A 19,396-nucleotide genomic window follows, 5' to 3' on the forward strand; every position below is an offset into this window, starting at 1 on the left:
ACATTTTAAATTAGAATGAATATTTGAGAAGCAAATCACAGTTATCTGTTCTGGTCTGAAAGGACTACCACAGGCTATAGTAATTGCCTCAGATTCTAAGTGTGAAGCCTGCCAGTTCCAAGAGATTATCCACTTAGTTTGTTACTTTTAGAAAGTGTAACCACAAACTGATAAAAGGTCATTTAGCAAAAGGTCTTCTCTTCATCCTTTGTGTATAAAAACTACTATCTGCTTCACTTATATATACTTGTGGTAAGATTTTTTGAATTCTTACAGCCTTTTGCAATTATAAAAAAAGGTGTAAATTAAAGCTGTGCAAGATGGTAAAGCCTTAAGCTAAATATTTTCCAATGACTTAATGGTGACCTGTGTTTGTCACTATACATTCGAAGTAGCAGAACATTAATAAGTATACTTCAGAGAGCTACAAATGTTACAAAATCATATACAGGCAGGTCTTCTGGTTATTGTCCTAAGCAAATCAATCTTCATGTTTTCTGTCTCCACTCTCAAAGCATATTTGGTTCAGTAAGTGCTTTCAAAATATTACCTGTCCAGGACTTCTTATGTTTTACAACCCTTTGGAAATATACTGTTTTTTTTTTTTTTAAAAAAAACTTGTATGTATATTAAAATAAATTTTAATCTAGCCCTTGGACAGTACTATATGATACTGGTTATATAATGTAATCTATTATATAATCTAGTCCTTGGACAGACAGTTCAATCAGTATATCACCTATTACTGAATAAATCAAAACTCTATATATCCTATTTATTTTAGTAAGTTGGTAGAAGTTATATCCTTAGAAGCTATTTGTCTTAATAAAATAGTTAAAATATTCTGTTTAAAGCACAGAATATTAGCTCTGATGTTTAAAGGCATTATACATCCTCATAATGCTATCTATACACAAAAAATAAAAACTAAATGCAAACGCATTTTAACAGAATTAGATATATTTTCTAACAATTATAAATGTAATATTTGGAAATTAAAAATGAAATTTTGAATTTGGAAAGCATTTGGAATAAATGCTTTATATAGCATTTATTTGTTTATTTAACAAATATTTATTCTAAACTCTATGCTAGCCCACAGAACAGAGTTAGTTCCATGCTAGTGGAACTAGCTATGGACTCTATGTTAATCTGTTGCATGAAGTTAGTTTTATGCTAGAATGCTAGATCTGTATGCTAGTTTCATGTGAGTCCACGTGAGAGAACAGAAAGATATATGTTTTCTACTCTTGAAGGATTCAAACTACATCAGGGTAACGAGAAAGACCTCAAAGCTAAATAATAAAATGCTCACATGTGTTAAATGCCAAGTAAATGTTACATTTTAAAAGTGCATGGCTGTGACTGAATCACTTCTAGGGTTCAGCTTGAATCTCTTGCTTGGAAGATTATAGAATATATACAGAGCCATCCTTCAGACTTGATTGCCTAGCTGATTCTGTGCAAAATGAAGAGATAAATGAAAAGATATCTGAGTTTTGTCTATTTCTCAAATTCTTTGAATTTCAATGCAGTGAAGAGGAAGTGGCAGGCTTTACCCTGCAACTCCTAGAGCACTACTGCTGAGGGTATGAGCCCCATCGAGGGCCCTAGGGGAGTCAGTGGACTACCACAGGGGGTTAGAAAGATAATCAGGAATGTGAAAAGGGCCATATTCCACCGCCTTGCTGCTTAAATGCAGTGACACCCAATGATGAGCATGCTCCTTGAAACAGCTGTCTTGTGCTACAGAAAGGATGAGAAACGTTTTTAGGTATTCTGCTGTGGACTGCCCCCTAGACTTGGTTCTGGGAATGTGACAATATCAAATTCAAACTTTGAGATGCCAACGAACCCCTGGAAACTTTATTGCTGCTGAAAATAACTGAGAGTTGATTATGAAAGCCATGATCAACAAGAATCTTGGCCTATGGGAACCGAAGCCAACATCTGTACCTAAGGCTCAATCAGGAGCAACTGCCAACAAATACTTCTGGGGGATACCAGAAAAGACCACTTAGAGGCTTTTCAGCAGGATTAATAGTAGTCTCTACCAATGGGGATTTGCATTAAAAACAGTAAGTAGATAGGATATGTAGTCTAATTTATTAGAGTCTTTGGCTGATATGGTTAGTGTTTGTGTCCCCATCCAAATCTCATCTTAAATTATAATCCCCATAATACTCATTTGTCAATGGAGAGACCAGGTGGAGGTAACTGAATCATGGGAGTAGCATCCCACATGCTGTTCTTGTGATAGTGAGTTCTCACGAGATCTGATGATTTTATGAGGTCTTCCCCATTCATTTGGCACTTCTTCTTCCTGCTGCCTTGTGAAGAAGGTGCTTTGCTGCCCCTTTGCCTTCTGCCATGATTGTAAGTTTCCTGAGGTCTGCCCAGCCATGCTGAGTGGTGAATCAATTAAACCTCTTTCCTTTATAAATTACCCCAGTCTTGGGCATTTCCTTGTAGCAATGTGAGAATGGACTAATATACTGGTTCTTTCCAGAGAGTCATGTTCAACAACCAGAAATTAGAGTAGAGAATGCTGGTTTTCCATCAGGTCCTGACTGAAGCAAATTAAAATGGCTCAGTTGAAAATGCAAGAAAACTTGTGGTCCAGAGACTTTGGTTAGGGCTCAAACACCTTAAAGTGTAATTGGCATTTATGTTCCTGATGAAAATACAAAATGATGTGTTATAGGAATTCAGAGGAGAATATGATCTCTATAGGTATGAGCCAGGTATTAAGTCGCTATATACTAAGGTGTTTTATTTTCAATTATTTAAGATATGGGACTTAATATTGAAGAATAAAGGTTATAGAAATAGGTAGAGAGTGGCCAGAAAGTCTCTCAAGGTGGAAAGAATGACACAAGCATGGTAACAGCAATACTATTATGGGTTTTAGTTGGAGTGAGTGTGTTTCAGCTACAGGGAATAGGAAATAGAAAGGTAGACAGACCAGATGTTTTTCAGGTCCCTGAAGGTTACATTAGTGGGTATGGAAGCATTTGGAACTGATCAAGGTTAGAAAGGCCAGGATGAAGGCAGCATTTTAGAAAGATTAAAAGGTTGGCACTGTCTATGGGAGAGACTGCAGTGAGGGGGTGGATGAAAGCTGTAAACAGACAAAGTAGAAAGCAGCACCAGAGTAAATACATGAAAGTCAAGGAAGTGGATTAGGATGGTGGCAGTGGGAAAGAAAATAAAAAGGATATAAAGAAATTATTGATGAAATGTAAACCCTGATTAGAAGTGCTGGGGGGGATAGAATGATGTTCAAATTACAGAACTAAAAATAGCACAATTGATAGCTGGTTTAAAGGGAAGATGATGAAGCCTTTTGAGTTGGATTTGGAAATGGATCATCAAAAAAAAAAAAATGTTGCTCTCATCTCGTACAACAAAACAAGAATGCGATCTAAAGTTCAGTTCTCAGTTCCCTTTTTCTAGATTCATTCTCTTCCTAGGAGGGAATATTGGCTCCTGTGGTCTCTACTTGCTTCTCTATTTGGATGGTTCCTAGCCCTGTTTTCTCTCTCTTATAGTGTAATCAACTGTCTGCTAAATATTTCCCATTTGGGAACTCTCATCCAAGAGTCCACAAGCCAAATATAGAAGGTTTCCACAGATTGCTGCAAAAGTGGGCCCACAGTGACAGTTCCATCGAAAGAGGAAATCTGTTAGAGCCTCAATTACCTGCAAAATTCATGCATTTGTAAGATAGATAAAATGTGTCTTTAGGAGAAATGTAGGAGAAGTGGAGAATATAACCCAGGTCTTCTAAACTCACTCTGGTTACAACGTTAGCAGTTTGAGCCACTGTAAGTTCATTTTCAGTACAGAGGAAGGGTAGATTGGGGTAAAATGTGGCCATAATGTCCCTGTCTAGCATTTACAACAGTTTTTGTTGAGGGAAACGTCAAGATGGGAGATGATCTAAGTTATTATGTCTATCCACTCTGCAATTCTTGCAGACATTGAAAAACTGTCTGAAAAGAAGTCAGTTATAACCTAATTCTAGAGGGTAGACATCTCTTTAGACTTACCAGTTCAACAGAGTGTTATGGTGGCTCATCACATAGTGTTCTTCTGTGGTGTTTCTTCCCAGTGTGTGATTCTAAATTAGGAGGCTGATTCCTAGCTATACTAGTACTTTCTTTGGATTTTCTGATTTGGGAATAAATTAGGATTTAATTGCTTACTTTGGGAGGTAGTAGCATATTTCGACAATATACATTTGCTAAAATTACAAAAAGCAAAACAGAGAAGCCCAGATAGAATTAAATGGTGTTTGCAAATGATTTAATTAACATCACCTGTCATTTTAACTCTATATTATTATATGTTAATGGTTATGCAGGGCCTCACATGTGGCTTCTGGCTGCAAATGGTTGAGTTCTTTTTTAGTCTGGCTTGGTAAACAGAAGAACAGAGTTTGACTGGCTTGTCAAAGAGCAGCATGGTTAATATAGACAGAGTTGGTGTTAGTTTTTCATACTGAATAACATTTTGAAGAAATGATGTCTACTAAAAATTATCTGCAAGTTAAATGTAATTTTTTTTTAGTATTTTAACATCAGTGCCTGCGTACCACTGGTAATGTCAGTAAAAAAACTTTTTCCAGTTATATTTGAAGAATTGAAAAGAAGTGATTTAATTAAAACATTTTCTGCTTAGATATGACAAATATGCTTCCTGGAGCATGGAGCTTCTCCTACAGTTATGTTTCTAACATTTGCTTTTTTCTTTCTTCAAATGAGGAATGTAAATCTGGCAGAATTAGTTGTACCCTATGCATACCGGAGGAAGCTCACCATGATGTTTTTGTGGATAAAACCCCTCCGGTATCTAGCTGGTTTCAGATGTGGATATTCTTCAGTGCTGGTGATTTTAATATTCCAGACCTTCTTCCAGGCCTCATAAAGCTGAACGTGTACAGGGTAGACGCCGGAATGGTGAGGGGCCACGGCGTAGCCCATGTCCGTAGGAATGCCATGCTCCTAAGACCAAGCAGATGTTAATTAGAGTGTGTAAAGATTTATCTTGCTCCTATTGGTACCTCGAGAGTTTCAAATGTCCTATAAATATATATGTTTAAATGCATCATTACTTAATTGTGTGGTAAAATTAAAATACCAACTATTAACACCTCTAGACGTCATGAAGCCTGGTAGCCATTCCACCGGTCTCTACGTTGGTGCATCTGTGTTTGAGGGGTGGTGAGACAGAACTAGTGATTTTAATGAATAATTTGAAATAGTCTCTATTTTGCACATCCTCGTCATAACCACCTGTTTTCCCATTGCCCACAACATTGACAAACTAAATGTAGGCACTTATTAAAAACAAAACTAAGCATTTCCCACAAAATGAAGCCAATATTTATTAGAAGAACACATTCCAAATTCACTAGGCTGCTGACAAGATTTTATTTCGTCTGCTGTATCGTTTCTACCAAGTTTGCCACATTTCTGTTGTCCCCTCAGCGTGTGGGCCAGTAGTAATGATGTTCCCTGCCTTAAGTGAAGCACACACTTTTGATTGAATAATGCGGTAAAATTCTATAGAGTAATATTTTTTTTGAAGTAAAAGCCCCTATCGTGAAAGTTGAAAGTACTGACACAGCCAAATATTCTGGAAACTTAGTTGATTTGAAGTCAAGCTCTTGAACATTAAAATGACTCCAGTTAAAAAGAAAAAACGGGGATAGAGGAAAATTATACAGGAACACAAAATGAAATATGTCCTTTAGAAACAAACCACCCATGGCTTCAGTAGGTGACATGTATTTTTTTCTCCAAAATTACTTTTTATTTTTCTGATTATATTTTTCAATTGCTTGAAAAAAGTCTTTGAAAATTTCACTAAAATAGGTTTTTAAAATTAATAACCATCTTCATGCCAAATAACAATTTCACATGCACAGAATCATAGTGTCAGGCTGCTGAATGAATTAAATTGCAGAAATATGCAGCCAGTTGGTATGGAAAAATTAGAGATATGGTTAGCTTTGTTTTTAAATCTAAATAATATCAGGAGGGAACAAAGTACATGAAGTACCTGAATGTAGAAGGAAACCAGCTTGCCAACAGTTTCCATTACCTAAATACTTGTTTAAATTCCTTTGTATGGCATAAAAGACCCTCAAAATTTGGTCCCAACCTACTTAGATGGCCTCATGTCCTATCAGCACTCATTCCCCGCAATTTCTGATTTCCTTCACGTCATTGCTGTATACTATACACACTGTCCTCCTCAATTGGAATGCCCTTTTCTTATCTTGTAAACTCTGTTGCTCAAAACTCAGTTCAGGCGGCTGTAGTTGAGGATGCCCAAAATGGGAGCCACTACATTACTGCTGTGAGAAAGAGAATGGGTGGTATTGGAGGTGAAGTAGACCATTCCTGTGTTTCTGAAGGGTAAGAGGGAAGTTTTAAATTCTTCATTTTATTTGAATCTATTGTAGACATTGCTATAACCACATAACCATCATGTTCAGAACTCCACTAAAAGTCAAATTGAAATATTTCATTGCTTTTTTCTTACTGTTTTAAAAACTCAAACTAAAATAATTTCTTTCCTACTAAACATCACTTATCAACACATAATTTGTGTTCATCTAAAGTGGTTGAAGGCTAGGGAAATGGTGATAAAGACCAGATGAAGAAAAATGAATTTCAATCACAAACACTAAAAAATGAATAATTATAGATTAACAATGTTAAAAAAATGTAATGTAGTAACTTTATTATTTCTATAGTGGTTGTGAAATAGTATTCTTTTATTTTGAATTTCAACTTTTAGATTCAGGGGTGAATATGCAGGCCTGTTACATGGAAATGTTGTGTGGTGCAGAGGAGGTTAACAACTTTTTGACGAGTATAGGAAGAAGCAAGGAAGAAATTCACAATGACAGGAGTTATGTTATAAAATTCAGGTATCTGCAAATTTATAAGAAATTATGCTGTTCAAAAGCTCAAGGTGATTTTAAATACTTATGAGTAGTCAGCTGTGTCTTTGAGACCCACATAGCACAAAACGATGGCCCAGCACAGCAGAGACATTTCCCTTATTTTGAATTTAAAGATATTTGGCAACCAATGTCTATACAGTTTTTACTTTTTTTCTCCCTAGATTTAACACTAAAGATCTACTGTGATTTTTAATTAATTGATTTATTTATTGCGACTGGATCTCACTCTGTTGCCCAGGCTGGAATACAGTGGTGGTGAATATAGCTTACTGCAGCCTTGTTTTCCTGGGCACAAGCAATCCTTCCATAGTAGTTAGGATTACAAGTGCACACCAGCACACCCGACTGAAGCGGGTTTTTAGTTTCATCTTTTATTTGTGTGCTGGTGCAGTGTGGCATAGTAGCAGAAAATATCGCTTCTGGAGTCAGACATATCTGGCTGTTCATGCTCTCATTTATCAACTGCATGGCCTTTGGCAGACAACCTATGAGCTCTAAGCCTTGTTTCCTGTTTTCTAAAATGCTAATAATAAGGGCATTAACTCAAAGGGGTTCAGAGGTAGTTTTGAAAGGCAGTTAGTATAGTTCTGGAAACATGACACACATGTAATGAAGTTTGAAAATTATTGTTGTTGTTACTACCCTGCTTCTATTATTTTTATATGCTATGATTCTACCTCTCAACTATAATGTGGAAATTATAAAACTACGGGGCCACTTTTTTTCCAATAAAAGAGACAGGCTGTCTTTTCTACTTTCTTTGTAGATTTTGGGATTCTCTTTCATGAGGCTTCTGCGGTGAACTCTGACTACTATCCCAATACGTCCTAGGCCTGCTTCCCTTCTGATTCCTCCAAATATGCTCAGCCCACTGCCATGTGGTTCCAGCTTGTGAGTCATTCACAGTTAGTAGGAGGCCTCTTTTAAATTCATTTTAGAAAAATGCAACATAAATTTGCTTCCAAATTTGCATTCATCACCAGAGACAACACCTGAAAAGTTACTGTATAGAAAAGTTTGGGCTAAGATTGCAGGTGGTGTGATCTGGAAGGCAGGCTGTCATGTTTTAAAAGGTTTAGCGATCATGCTAATATTTTGGCTGATTACTTCCTGTGTATTGTTCAATTTGAGATTAAGCAAATATTATTTTATAAACTGCAGCAAAAAGTCTACCTTAAAAGTTAATTCTAATTATTCTTTTCATTAATCTTTGATTGAAAGTAGCAGCTTAGATCCAGGAACTACATGTCAAGATTTTTCTAGTGGAGGATATGGGTCAAAAACACTGAGGAATATGGCTACGTAACTATAAAATGTAATCAAATACTTGGAATACAAGTGGAATTAATAATCTTAATAGCTGAATTCATGATCTCCACATCTCAGCCCTACCAGATACTCTCTTTCTCCAGGGTTTCTCCATATTATTAAATGACATCATCAACCATCAACAAACAAGTTGTTGTGTTGAAAGATAGAGTTTTGACACCTCCTATTTCTTCTTTCCTAAATCTAGTCCATGGTTATGTCCTATCAGTACTATCTCTGGTATGCATCTTAAGTTTAGCTACTTTTCTTCAATTCTATCATTATCATCACTCTAGTCGAATCCACCATCTTATCCCATTGCCTTGTGGCATAGAATCCCATTTTCTCTCTTGCTTCCTTCCAATCCATTCCCTGCAAGGTAATATTTAAAAGCTATAAATATGATTATGTGATTGCCTACTCAAAATCCTTTCCTGATTTCCCTTTACACTTAAATTACCGAACTCTTAGCATGATCACAAGCAGTGTGTATGATCCTTGCTTCTCTGTCTAGCCTCAACTTGTACCACTCTCCATCCTTCACTGAATTTTAGTCACATGAACCTTTCCCTGATACTCACCAAGCACTTTTCTACCTCAGCATCTTAGCCTCAAATGTTTCTACTCCAAATCTTCACATGAATAAATCTGAAAGTAATTTATTCTGTCACATCTTCAGAGAAGACTTTGCTGACAAATCCCTTTAAATGAAGTCGATATTAAGACTTCTCTTAGTAGCTTTCCTTGGTTTTATGTAGTACACAGCACAGTTTGTAAGCATGTATTTTTTGCATAGAAAAGGCATTTATATAATATCTCTCTTTTTCAATAAATGATAAACTTCATGAAATTTAGGCTCCATTTTATCCACTGCAGTATGCTCAATGTCTTTCCAACAGCAAGTACTCAACAAATATTAGTGAAAGACTACATGATCTGATTCTGATTACCTCCCTCTCAATCATCTTTGTTACACTGCCTGTTTGGCTGAGGAATAAACACATGATAACTTTCAGGGAAATTTAAATATCTGTGTAAATAATACTTGAAAGTACTTTTGAGACTGTAGTTAAAAATTATGAGGGCAGAGCAGGATGGCAGAATAGAAGCCTACACCATTTGTACCCCTTGCAGAAAGACCAAATTTTAACAACTACCTGTATACAGAAAAGTGCTGTTTAGAAAAAAGAAAAATTAGGTGAGCAATCACAGTACCCCATTTTATCTTCATAAAAGTTAATGAAAATGGCATCGAGGGGCATTGGAGACAGTCTTGAATCACCAGTGCCACCTTTCCCCTATCCCTTGGCAGTGGTCATGCAGTGCAGAGGGTCTATGTCAGGCATCCCCAAACTACGGCCCGCGGGCCGCATGCGGCCCCCTGAGGCCATTTATCCGGCCCCCTGCCACAATTCAGGAAGGGGCACCTCTTTCGTTGGTGGTCAGTGAGAGGAGCACAGTATGTGGCGGCCCTCCAACGGTCTGAGGGACAGTGAACTGGCCCCCTGTGTAAAAAGTTTGGGAATGCCTGGTCTATGTAGTTGGGGGAGGGAGAGCCCAGTGACTAGGGGACTTTACACTGAACTCAGTGCTACCCTGTCAAGCAGAAAGCAAAGCCATGCTGGGTTCAGCCGGTGTCCACACATGGAGCATTTGGACTAGACTTATCCAAGGGGAATTCACGCATCTCGTCAGAGCTTGAGTTTCTTGTCAAGTCTTGCCACCATGGGCCAACATACTCTAAGGTCCTATATAAACTTGAAGGACAGTCCAGCACACAAGGACTGCAATTCCTAGGCAACTCCTAGTTCTGGATTGGGCTTAGAGCCAGTAGACTAGGGTAGATGTGACTTAGGTAGTAACACTAGTCTGAGCAGCTAAAGGATTGCTTGTGCCATTCCTCCCCCAATCCCAGACAGTGCAACTCACAGCAATGAAAGTGTCTCCTTCCTTTTGTTTAAGGGGAGGAGGCAAAGAGCCAAGAGGACATTGTCTTGCGTCTTGGATACTGGCTCAGCCACAGTAGGAGAGGGCACCAGACAGAATCATGAGGCCCCCTTCCAGGTCCTAGCTCCTGGAGAACATTTCTTGACACACTCTGGGACAAAAGAGAACCCACTGTCTTGAAGAGAAAGATCTAGTCTTGGAAGGATTCATCACCTGATGACTAAAGAGCCCTTGGGCCTGAATAACCATCAGTGATAGCCATGGTATATGCTGTGAGCCTTGGGCACTGGGATGCAATGACTACCTGTGCAACTTGGTACACTCCCAGCAGTGGTGACTATGGTGAAAGACTCCTGTTTGAGAAAAGCAAAGGGAAAAGTACAGGGGACTTTTTCTTGCACCTTATATGTCAGCTTGGCCATAGTGGGGTAAAGCAACAAGCAGGCTCTTGGGGTCTCTGAGTTCAGGTCTAGGATCTTAAACAGCATTTCTGGACCTTCCCTGTGTCAGAGGGAAGCCCACTGCCCAGAGTGTGAATCCCAGGCCTGGCAGCATTCACCATAAGCTGAAAGAAGAGCCCTTGGGCTTCAGTGAACATCACTGGTGGCTTGGCAGAACCCTGCCATGGGCTGCTGTAGTGGTACTCAGAGGGAAAGGCTCTTCTCCCTGTGGAAAGGGGAAGGAAGAGTAGGAAGTACTTTACAGTATGGTTTGAGTACCAACTTACCCACAGTAGCAGAGAACATCAAATTTCTAATGTTTTTCACTCTAATCCTTGGCTCCCAGACAGCATCTCTGGACCTGTCTGGGGCCTGGAGGAACTTGCTGCTCTGAAGGGAAGGACACAAACCTTGCTGGCTTTGTCACCTGCTGATTGTAGTGACCTAGGGCCTCGAGTGAACACAGGTGGTAGCCAGGTCATGGTTAAAGTGGGCCTTGGACAAGACCCAATGCTGTGCTGACTGAGTCTTTAGGCCTGACCCAGTGCAGTGCCGGTTGTAGTGGCCACAGGGGTGCTTGCATCATCATAACCCCAGTTCCAGGCAGCTCCACACAGACAAAGAGACTCTGTTTATTTGGGAGAAAGTAAGGAAGATGAACAAGAATTTCTGCCTAATAAGCCATAGCCTTCTTTTAGATCTTCTTCAAGACCACCAAGATGATACCTCTATAAGTCTGCAAGAACCACAGTGACACTGGGCTTGGGGACCAAACACTTTTGAATATCTGAAAAGTCTTCTCAAGGACAGGTACAAACAAGCCCAGACTGCAAAGGCTGTAATAAAGACCTAACTTTTCTGTGCCCAGACACAGATGAACATCTACAAGTGTCAAGATGATCCAGGAAAACAACCTCACCAAGTGAACTAAATAAGTCACCAGGGACCAATCCTGGAGAAATAAGGATGTGTGACCTTTCAGAGAGAGAACTCAAAATGATCATTTTTGAGGAAACACAAATTCAAGATGAACACAGATAAGGAATTCAGTAATCCCTATTAGATAAATTTTAAAAGAGATTGAAATAATGAGAAAGAATCAAACAAATTCTAGACTTGAAAAAAAAAAAGATACTCAAAGACTGCAAATAGGGATGTAAAAAGATATTCCATGTCAATTGAACTAAAAAATGAACAGGAATAGTATATAATATAAAATAGATTTGAAATCAAACACTATAAGAAGGGACAAAGAAGGTCACTATATAATGATAAAGGAGTCAACTCAGTAATAACATAAAACAATTTTAAATATATATGCACCCAACTCTGGTTGAATTTTAAATATATATGCACCCAACTCTGGTTAAGAAAATATTAGCTATTAGAGAGATAGACTCCAATACAATAATAGTTGGAGATTTCAACACTCCACTTTCAACATTGCACAGATGTCCCAGGCAGAAACTCAACAAAATATATTGGACTTAACACTGTATAGCAAATGAATCTAATACATATTTATAGAACATTTCAACTAAAGGCTACAGGATACACATTCTTTTTCTCACCACATAGATAATTTTCAAGGATAGACCATATGTTAGGTCATAAAACAAGTCTTAAAACATTAATAAAAATCAAAACAATATCAAGTACCTTCTCTGGCAACAATGGAATAAAACTAGAAATCAGCAGTGAAAGGAATTTTGGATACTATTCAAACTCAAAGGAAACTAAACAATATGTTCTTGAATGGTCAGTGGGTCAATGACAAAATTAAGACAGAAACTGAAAACTTTTTTGGAAAATAAATTATAATGAAAACAAAACAAATCAAAACTTATGGGATACAACAAATACAAAAAAGCTTTTCCTCTTTTACTAAGAGGAAAGCTTATGGCTACAAGTGCCTACATAAAAAACAAACAAAAACCTTTAAATAACCTAACAATGCATCTTAAAGAACTATAAAAGAGCAAATGGAACCCAAAATAATAGAAGAAAAGAAATAATAAAGATCAAAGCAGAAATAAATAAAACAAATAAAAAAATACAAAAAGTCAATGAAACAAAAAGGTTTTTTTTCTAAGATAAACAAAATCGGCAAAAGTGGCCAGATTAACAAAGAAAAAAATGGGTGAGGACCCAAAGAAATAAAATCAGATATGAAAAAGCAAACACTACAACTGATACTGCAGAAATTCAAAGGATCAATAGTGGCTACTATGAGCAACTATATGCTAATAAATTAGAAAATTTACAGAAAATGAATAAGTAACTAGGCACATACAACCTACCAAAATTGAACCATGAAGAAATCCAAAACTTGAAAGGACCAATAAGTAATGAGATTGAAGATATAATAAAATGTCTTCCAGTAAAGAAACACCCAGGACTTGATGGTTTTACCACTGACTTCTACCAAACATTTAAAGAAGAATTAACAGAAATTCTACTAAAACTATTCTAAAAAATAGAGGAGGAGAAAAATTCTTCCAAATTCATTCTATGATGCTGGTATTATACTGATATCAAAACCAGATAAAGATACATCAAAAGAAAAGAAAAGAAAAAAAACTACAGGCCAATATCTCTGATAAATGTTGATGCAGAAATTCTCAATAAAACACAAACAAAACCAACAACACATCAAAAAGATCAATTATGACCAAGTGACATTTATCCTTGGGATGCAAGGATGGTTCAGTATACAAATCAATCTGTATGATACATCATATCAACAGAATGAAAGACAAAAATCTTAGGATCATTTCAATTCATGCTGAAAAAGCATTTGATAAAATTGACCATCCCTTCATGATAAAAACTCTCAGCAAACTTTTTATAGAAGGTACATACCTCATCATAATAAAAGCCATCTATGACAGACCCACAGCTATCCTCTAAGATCTGGAAGACAACAAGAGTGCCTACTGTCACTACTGTTATTCAACATAGCACTAAAAGTCCTAGCTATATAGCAATCAAAAAAGAGAAAGAAATGAAGGGAATTCCAATTGGAAAGGAAGCAATTAAATTATCCTTGTTTCCAAATGATATAATCTTATATTTGGAAAAACCTAAAGACTCCACCAAAAAATTATTAGAACTGATAAATGCAATAAAATTTAAGATACAAGATCAACATTCAAAAACCAGTAGCATTTCTATGATGGTGAACAATGTGAAAAAGAGGTCAAAATGTAATCTTATTTATAGCAGACACAAATAAAATTAATTACTTAGGAATTATCCAAAAAGTTAAAAGATCTCTGCAATGAAAATTGTAAAACACTGATGAAAGAAATTAAAGAGGACACCAAAAACATTAAAAGATATTCCATGTTCATGGATGAGAAGAAATATTATTAAAATGTCCATACTAAACAAAGCAATCTATAAATTCAATAAAATCTTTATGAAAATACCAGTGATATTTTTCACACAATATATAGTATAACCCAAAACTTCATATGGAACTGCAGAAGATCCAGAATAGCCAAAGCTATCCTGAGCAAAAGAAACAAAACTAGAGAAATCAATCACATTACCTGATTTCAAATTATACTATGGAGTTATAGAATGGAAGACAGAACACTACTGGCATACAAACTGATACCATAGACCAATGGAATAGAAAAGAGAACCCAGAAACAAAGTCATACTCCTACAGTGAATTCATTTTTGACAAGGTGCCAAGAACAGACATTGGAGAAAGGACAATCTCTTCAATAAATGCTGCTTGAAAAGCTAGATCTGAACCCCTATGTATTGCCATATACAAAAATCAAAATAGATTAAACACTTAAATATAAGACTTCAAACTATGAAACTACTATAAGAAAAACATTGGGAAACTCTCCAGGACATTGGTCTGGGCAAAAATTTCTCGGGTAACACCCCACAAGCATAGGCAACCAACAAAAAAATGAACAAATGGGATTACATCAAATTAAAATGACTCTCCATAGCAAAAGAAACAATCTACAAAGTGAAGAGACAACCCACAGAGTGGGAGAAAATGTTTACAAACTACCCTTCTGACAAGGGATCAATAACCAGACTATACAAGAAATTTAAACAACCCTATAGGAAAAAAAAATTAGTAATCTGAATAAAAAATGGACAAAGGGCTTGAATAGACATTTCTCAAAAGAATACATACAAATGGCAAGTAGGCATTTGAAAAGGTGCTCAACATCACTGATCATCAGAGAAATGCAAATAAAAACTACAGTGAGACATCATCTAACCCCACTTAAAATGACTTTTCTCCAAAATGAAAGACAATAACAAATGCTGGAAAAGATGTAGAGAAAAGAAAACCCTCATGTGCTTTTGGTGGGAATGTAAATTAGTACACCCACTATGGAGAACAGTTTGGAGGTGTCTCAAAAAACTAAAAATAGAACTACCATATGATCCAGCAATCTCTCTGCTGAGTATATATCCAAAAAAAAGGAAATCAGTATATCAAAGAGATATCTGCAGTCTCATGTTTGTTGCAGCACTGTTTACAATAGCCAATATTTGGAAGCAACCAGTGTCTATCAACAGATGAATAAAGAAAATGAGGTATACAATCATATATATATATTTATAATATATACATATAATAGTACACAATTGTGCTATTTTGTACTATTATATATGGTACACATATACAGTACATTATATGTAATCAGGTATATATATATATTTCAGGTATCTTATATATACATATGCGTGCATGTATGTATGTAACTGAATCCATTCTTTATGGCTGAATAGTGCACCATTGTGTACTATTTTATGTATGTAGGTCTATACATATGTATGTGTATGTGTATGTATGTATACATACATATACATGTGTATATGTGTAAACATACATCTGTGTATGTATACATATACACACATATATGTATAGACCTACATACACACATACTATATATACGTAGGTATATTTATGTATACATAAATATATATATATTTATACATATGTATATATACATACGTATATACGTGTATATACGTATATACGTATATATTTCTATGTATATACGTGTGTGTATATATATATATATATGTATATATATGCCTGGATATATATATATATATATATACACACACACATACGTATATATGTATATACAGTTATATGTATACATACATACTGTATATATATATGTATCTATACATACATACACATATATATGTATATACCTACATACATACAGTATAATAGTACACAATGATGCACTATTCAGCCATAAAAAACAATGGAATTCAGTTATCTGCAACAATATAGATGGAACTAGAGGTCATTATGTTAAGTGAAATAAGCCAGACACAGGAAAGACAAACATCACATGTTCTCACTTATTTGTGGTATGTCAAACTCCAAACAATTGAGCACTTGGAGATAGGGAGTAAAAGGGTGGATACCAAAAGCTAGGTAGGATAGTGAATGTTGGAGAGGAGGTGGGCCTGATTAATGAGTACAAAATGTAATTAGGAAGCATGAATAATATGTAGTATTTGATAGCACAACAGGATGATTATAGTCAAAATTATATAATTGTACATTTAAAAATAACTAAAGGAGTATAACTGGATTGTTCATAACACTAAGGATAGATGCTTGGGGGGTGGATATTCCATTTTTCATGATATGATTATTATATACTGCATGCCTCTATCAAATATTTCATGTATCCCATAAATATATACCCCTACTGAGTACCCACAATAATTAAAATTAAAGAAAATTATTGTTCCAGTGAAGACTTTATTTCAATAAATTCATATGTTTTTTACGTAAAGTTAAAAATTACAAGATTTTCCTAAGTTATGCATTGAAATATTTCCAAATAGACAATGTGAAAATAATATAATTTTGTCAAGCAAAAAGTAATGCTGTAGTCTTTAGAACAATTTCCCCAAGAACTAAAAAAAGAAACAGCATTCAGATATTTGAGAAGTACAGTTAGCCTCGAAGGAAAGATTGTTTATTACTGTCTTTAATGATATGTCTTCATTTAGACTCTTGCTAGTGATTAAGAATGTTACTTAACTTTTAGTTTTTGTCTCTATTTCAAGTTCTCTCTAAACAGAAAGACCTTTGTAATTTTCATTAATGACTAGACTTATTGCCTGTTTCCATATTTTGCAGATAAATAAATATGCAAAGTAATTTACAGAAAACCCTACCATGGAAAATCAAACATTTACCATAGGAAATCAAACATTCTGCGTGGTACAGTGAAAAAAGAGTCCCAAACTTCATTACAGTATAATTTGGAAATACTTCAAAATACTTTTCTGCAGTTCATTTTGGTTGGAATGTCCCATTTCCTCAGTATACAGAAGTTCATGCTTTGGTTAACTATCTCATAGTATTGAGAATTTACATACATAATTTACATGGGTTGAAGATAAAATTTCTTTATATTGACATTTGATAGCATATTTTGAAGTTGATTATAGAACATTTTTCCCCTAGAGTTTCAAAGGGGCGTTGTTAAAAACTATGGATTTTGGGGGAAAAACTGTGTCTTCCTTAAAAACTGGGGCTATTTGAGATATTATTTAACAAAGAAAAGAGTACATTTTTTTTCCTAGATGATAGGAGCGTGATTCTGACCACCTCCTGCCTCCTTCTGTTTAGAAAATGAAATTAGCGCCTTTTAAGATATAGGTCACTTGTGTGAGTGCAGGCATACATATTCATGTGCACACATACACACACACACACACACACACACACACACAGATATATATAAAGAAAATAAATATATGAAACTATTTCCTAGAATTTGTGAAGCATTTTTAAGCTTCTAAGGATGATTTATTTTCCTAAGGTAAAACTGATGGGCCACATACACAATTCAGCTTGTAAGAACCCGTGGAACCTCTGGCACCTGTGGAAGGAGTCCTGTAGCAGCTGCAATCACTGGGAGAAAGTAAGGAATGGCAGGGCTCTTGGCAAAGTGGCCTAATATATTTAAAATTGCTATTCAAAGGAAGCTGACTGTCTTCTTAGCCTACAACAAAATAAGGCAAGTCGGGATCATTAGGTTAGGGAATTTAGGTTGGATACTTCATGCAAAGACTATTAAGTATTAGACTCTGTTCCTGTGATAAATGATCATTCTGGTATGGTTTGAAGTGAAAAATCTTGAAGTGACTAATTACATTAGCATAGGAATCTCATTTTTCATTTTTAAAAACAATTTAAAATAAAGAAGTTGTGCAAGTAGTCACTAAAGTCCAGGTTTATAATTCTGTGTTTCTTTGACATAATCTTTGTGGTTATAGAAATGATTTTATATTCAGATGCTAAATATGAAAGTACTATTTTAAATCCATGAACAAATCTTAAACTCCCATGTACAATTTTATTTCTATGTACTTAAGGATGTAATAATCTTCTAAAATATCATAGGCACAGTTATATAAATTTGGTTAATATTTATAGATTTGGTAACCAAATATTTCTCTAGTTTTCTTACACGGTGCTCTTTGATTTATAATATAAATTTTGGTTTGCTGGCTAGAATGTGAAAAAATTTCTGTGATGACAAGGCTGTCTTTAATAAATTTGCTTTAAGAGTTGAAAAATCATCCCCTGTTGGCAGCTATTGTATTAAGAGATAATTTGGTCTTCGTTATCCCTGATTCCTAAGAGATAACCTCTAACTCTGGAATTTCCTGAGTGATAGAAATGTCTTTGTTATTTATGGTGAGCCCTTGAAACTATATCTGGGTTTATACTAGCAAGATGACTCGGGATGAAGGTTAGTCATGCCAGGAAGTCCTACTTCGTAATTAGAGAGTTAGAGCTTTGAGCCAGGTGATATCAGCCTGACCTTAGGGTACGTGAGGGGAGTTAGAGATTGAGTTCAATCACATGGCCAATACTACAACCAAACACGCCTACATAATGAAACCCTCATGAAAAAAAAATCTGGAACTTGAGGTTTAGGTGAGTCTCTGGGTGGTGATATTCCTATGGACCCACAAACCCCAGGAAGGAGATATTCTTTGTCTCCAGATAGCAAAAAAATATGGCTATAAAATAAAAGTGACAAAAGTCCTTGGATAAAAGTGTTAAAGTTGTTAATAATGAGATCTTGTAAAACCGAATGGCATTATAGCAACTTATAAAACAGAAGTGTCACCTTATCACTCTGGAGTTACTCATCTCCGGAAAAGAGATGAATGTATGGCGTTTAATTTAGTATATAGTGAGAAAAGAGTCTTATTCTTTCAATATCTCAAAATAGCCAAACCCATGACAATGAAATTATCCTTGTACCAAGAATCCTACGGATAGGGAGTAGCATATATCATGGAGAGAGTACAGATTTAGGAGAGCACAGATTTGAGTCCTGGGCTCAATCTCAGTGCTTTTCTTCGTTGGTCTGAGGACCCTGGCAGGTTATACAAAGTCTCCATGCCTCAATTCCCTCACTTGCCAAGTAGGGTTATTCCTAATGATCTCACAGAGTTGTCGAGAATGAAGTAGATAAACAAAGTTATTGATGAAGTGCCATTTAATTTTCTTTCATTCAGCTAAAAGTATTCTTTATTTGGGGGGAAACAAACACAAGCAAAACAAACAGAAAGGTAAAGTTAGACTCCTCTAACCATCACTTCCATCCTCAAACAACTCCAAATGCTTATTTCAGAGCAGATGTTCCTCAAAGAAGATACACTGTCATTATCAATCATGTCT

The 19,396-nt window shown here is 35.8% G+C and overlaps 1 protein-coding gene across 8 annotated transcripts in view; it reads right to left on the bottom strand.

Moving 5' to 3' along the window:
* Window positions 1–19,396, bottom strand: part of LOC101039804 (N-deacetylase and N-sulfotransferase 3) — a 204,171-nt gene that overhangs the window by 102,152 nt on the left and 82,623 nt on the right. For 7 of the 8 annotated variants that reach the window (XM_010340358.3, XM_074396964.1, XM_074396965.1 and 4 more), the window contains one exon: window positions 4,821–5,006. The exons of the other annotated variant lie outside the window; for it this stretch is intronic. In XM_010340358.3, the coding sequence (XP_010338660.3) occupies window positions 4,821–5,006 (186 nt within the window). The remainder of the gene's footprint in view (window positions 1–4,820; window positions 5,007–19,396) is intronic. 8 annotated transcript variants of the gene reach the window in all.

The sequence above is a fragment of the Saimiri boliviensis genome, chromosome 3, assembly GCF_048565385.1.
Source record: "Saimiri boliviensis isolate mSaiBol1 chromosome 3, mSaiBol1.pri, whole genome shotgun sequence".
Lineage (NCBI taxonomy): Eukaryota > Metazoa > Chordata > Mammalia > Primates > Cebidae > Saimiri > Saimiri boliviensis.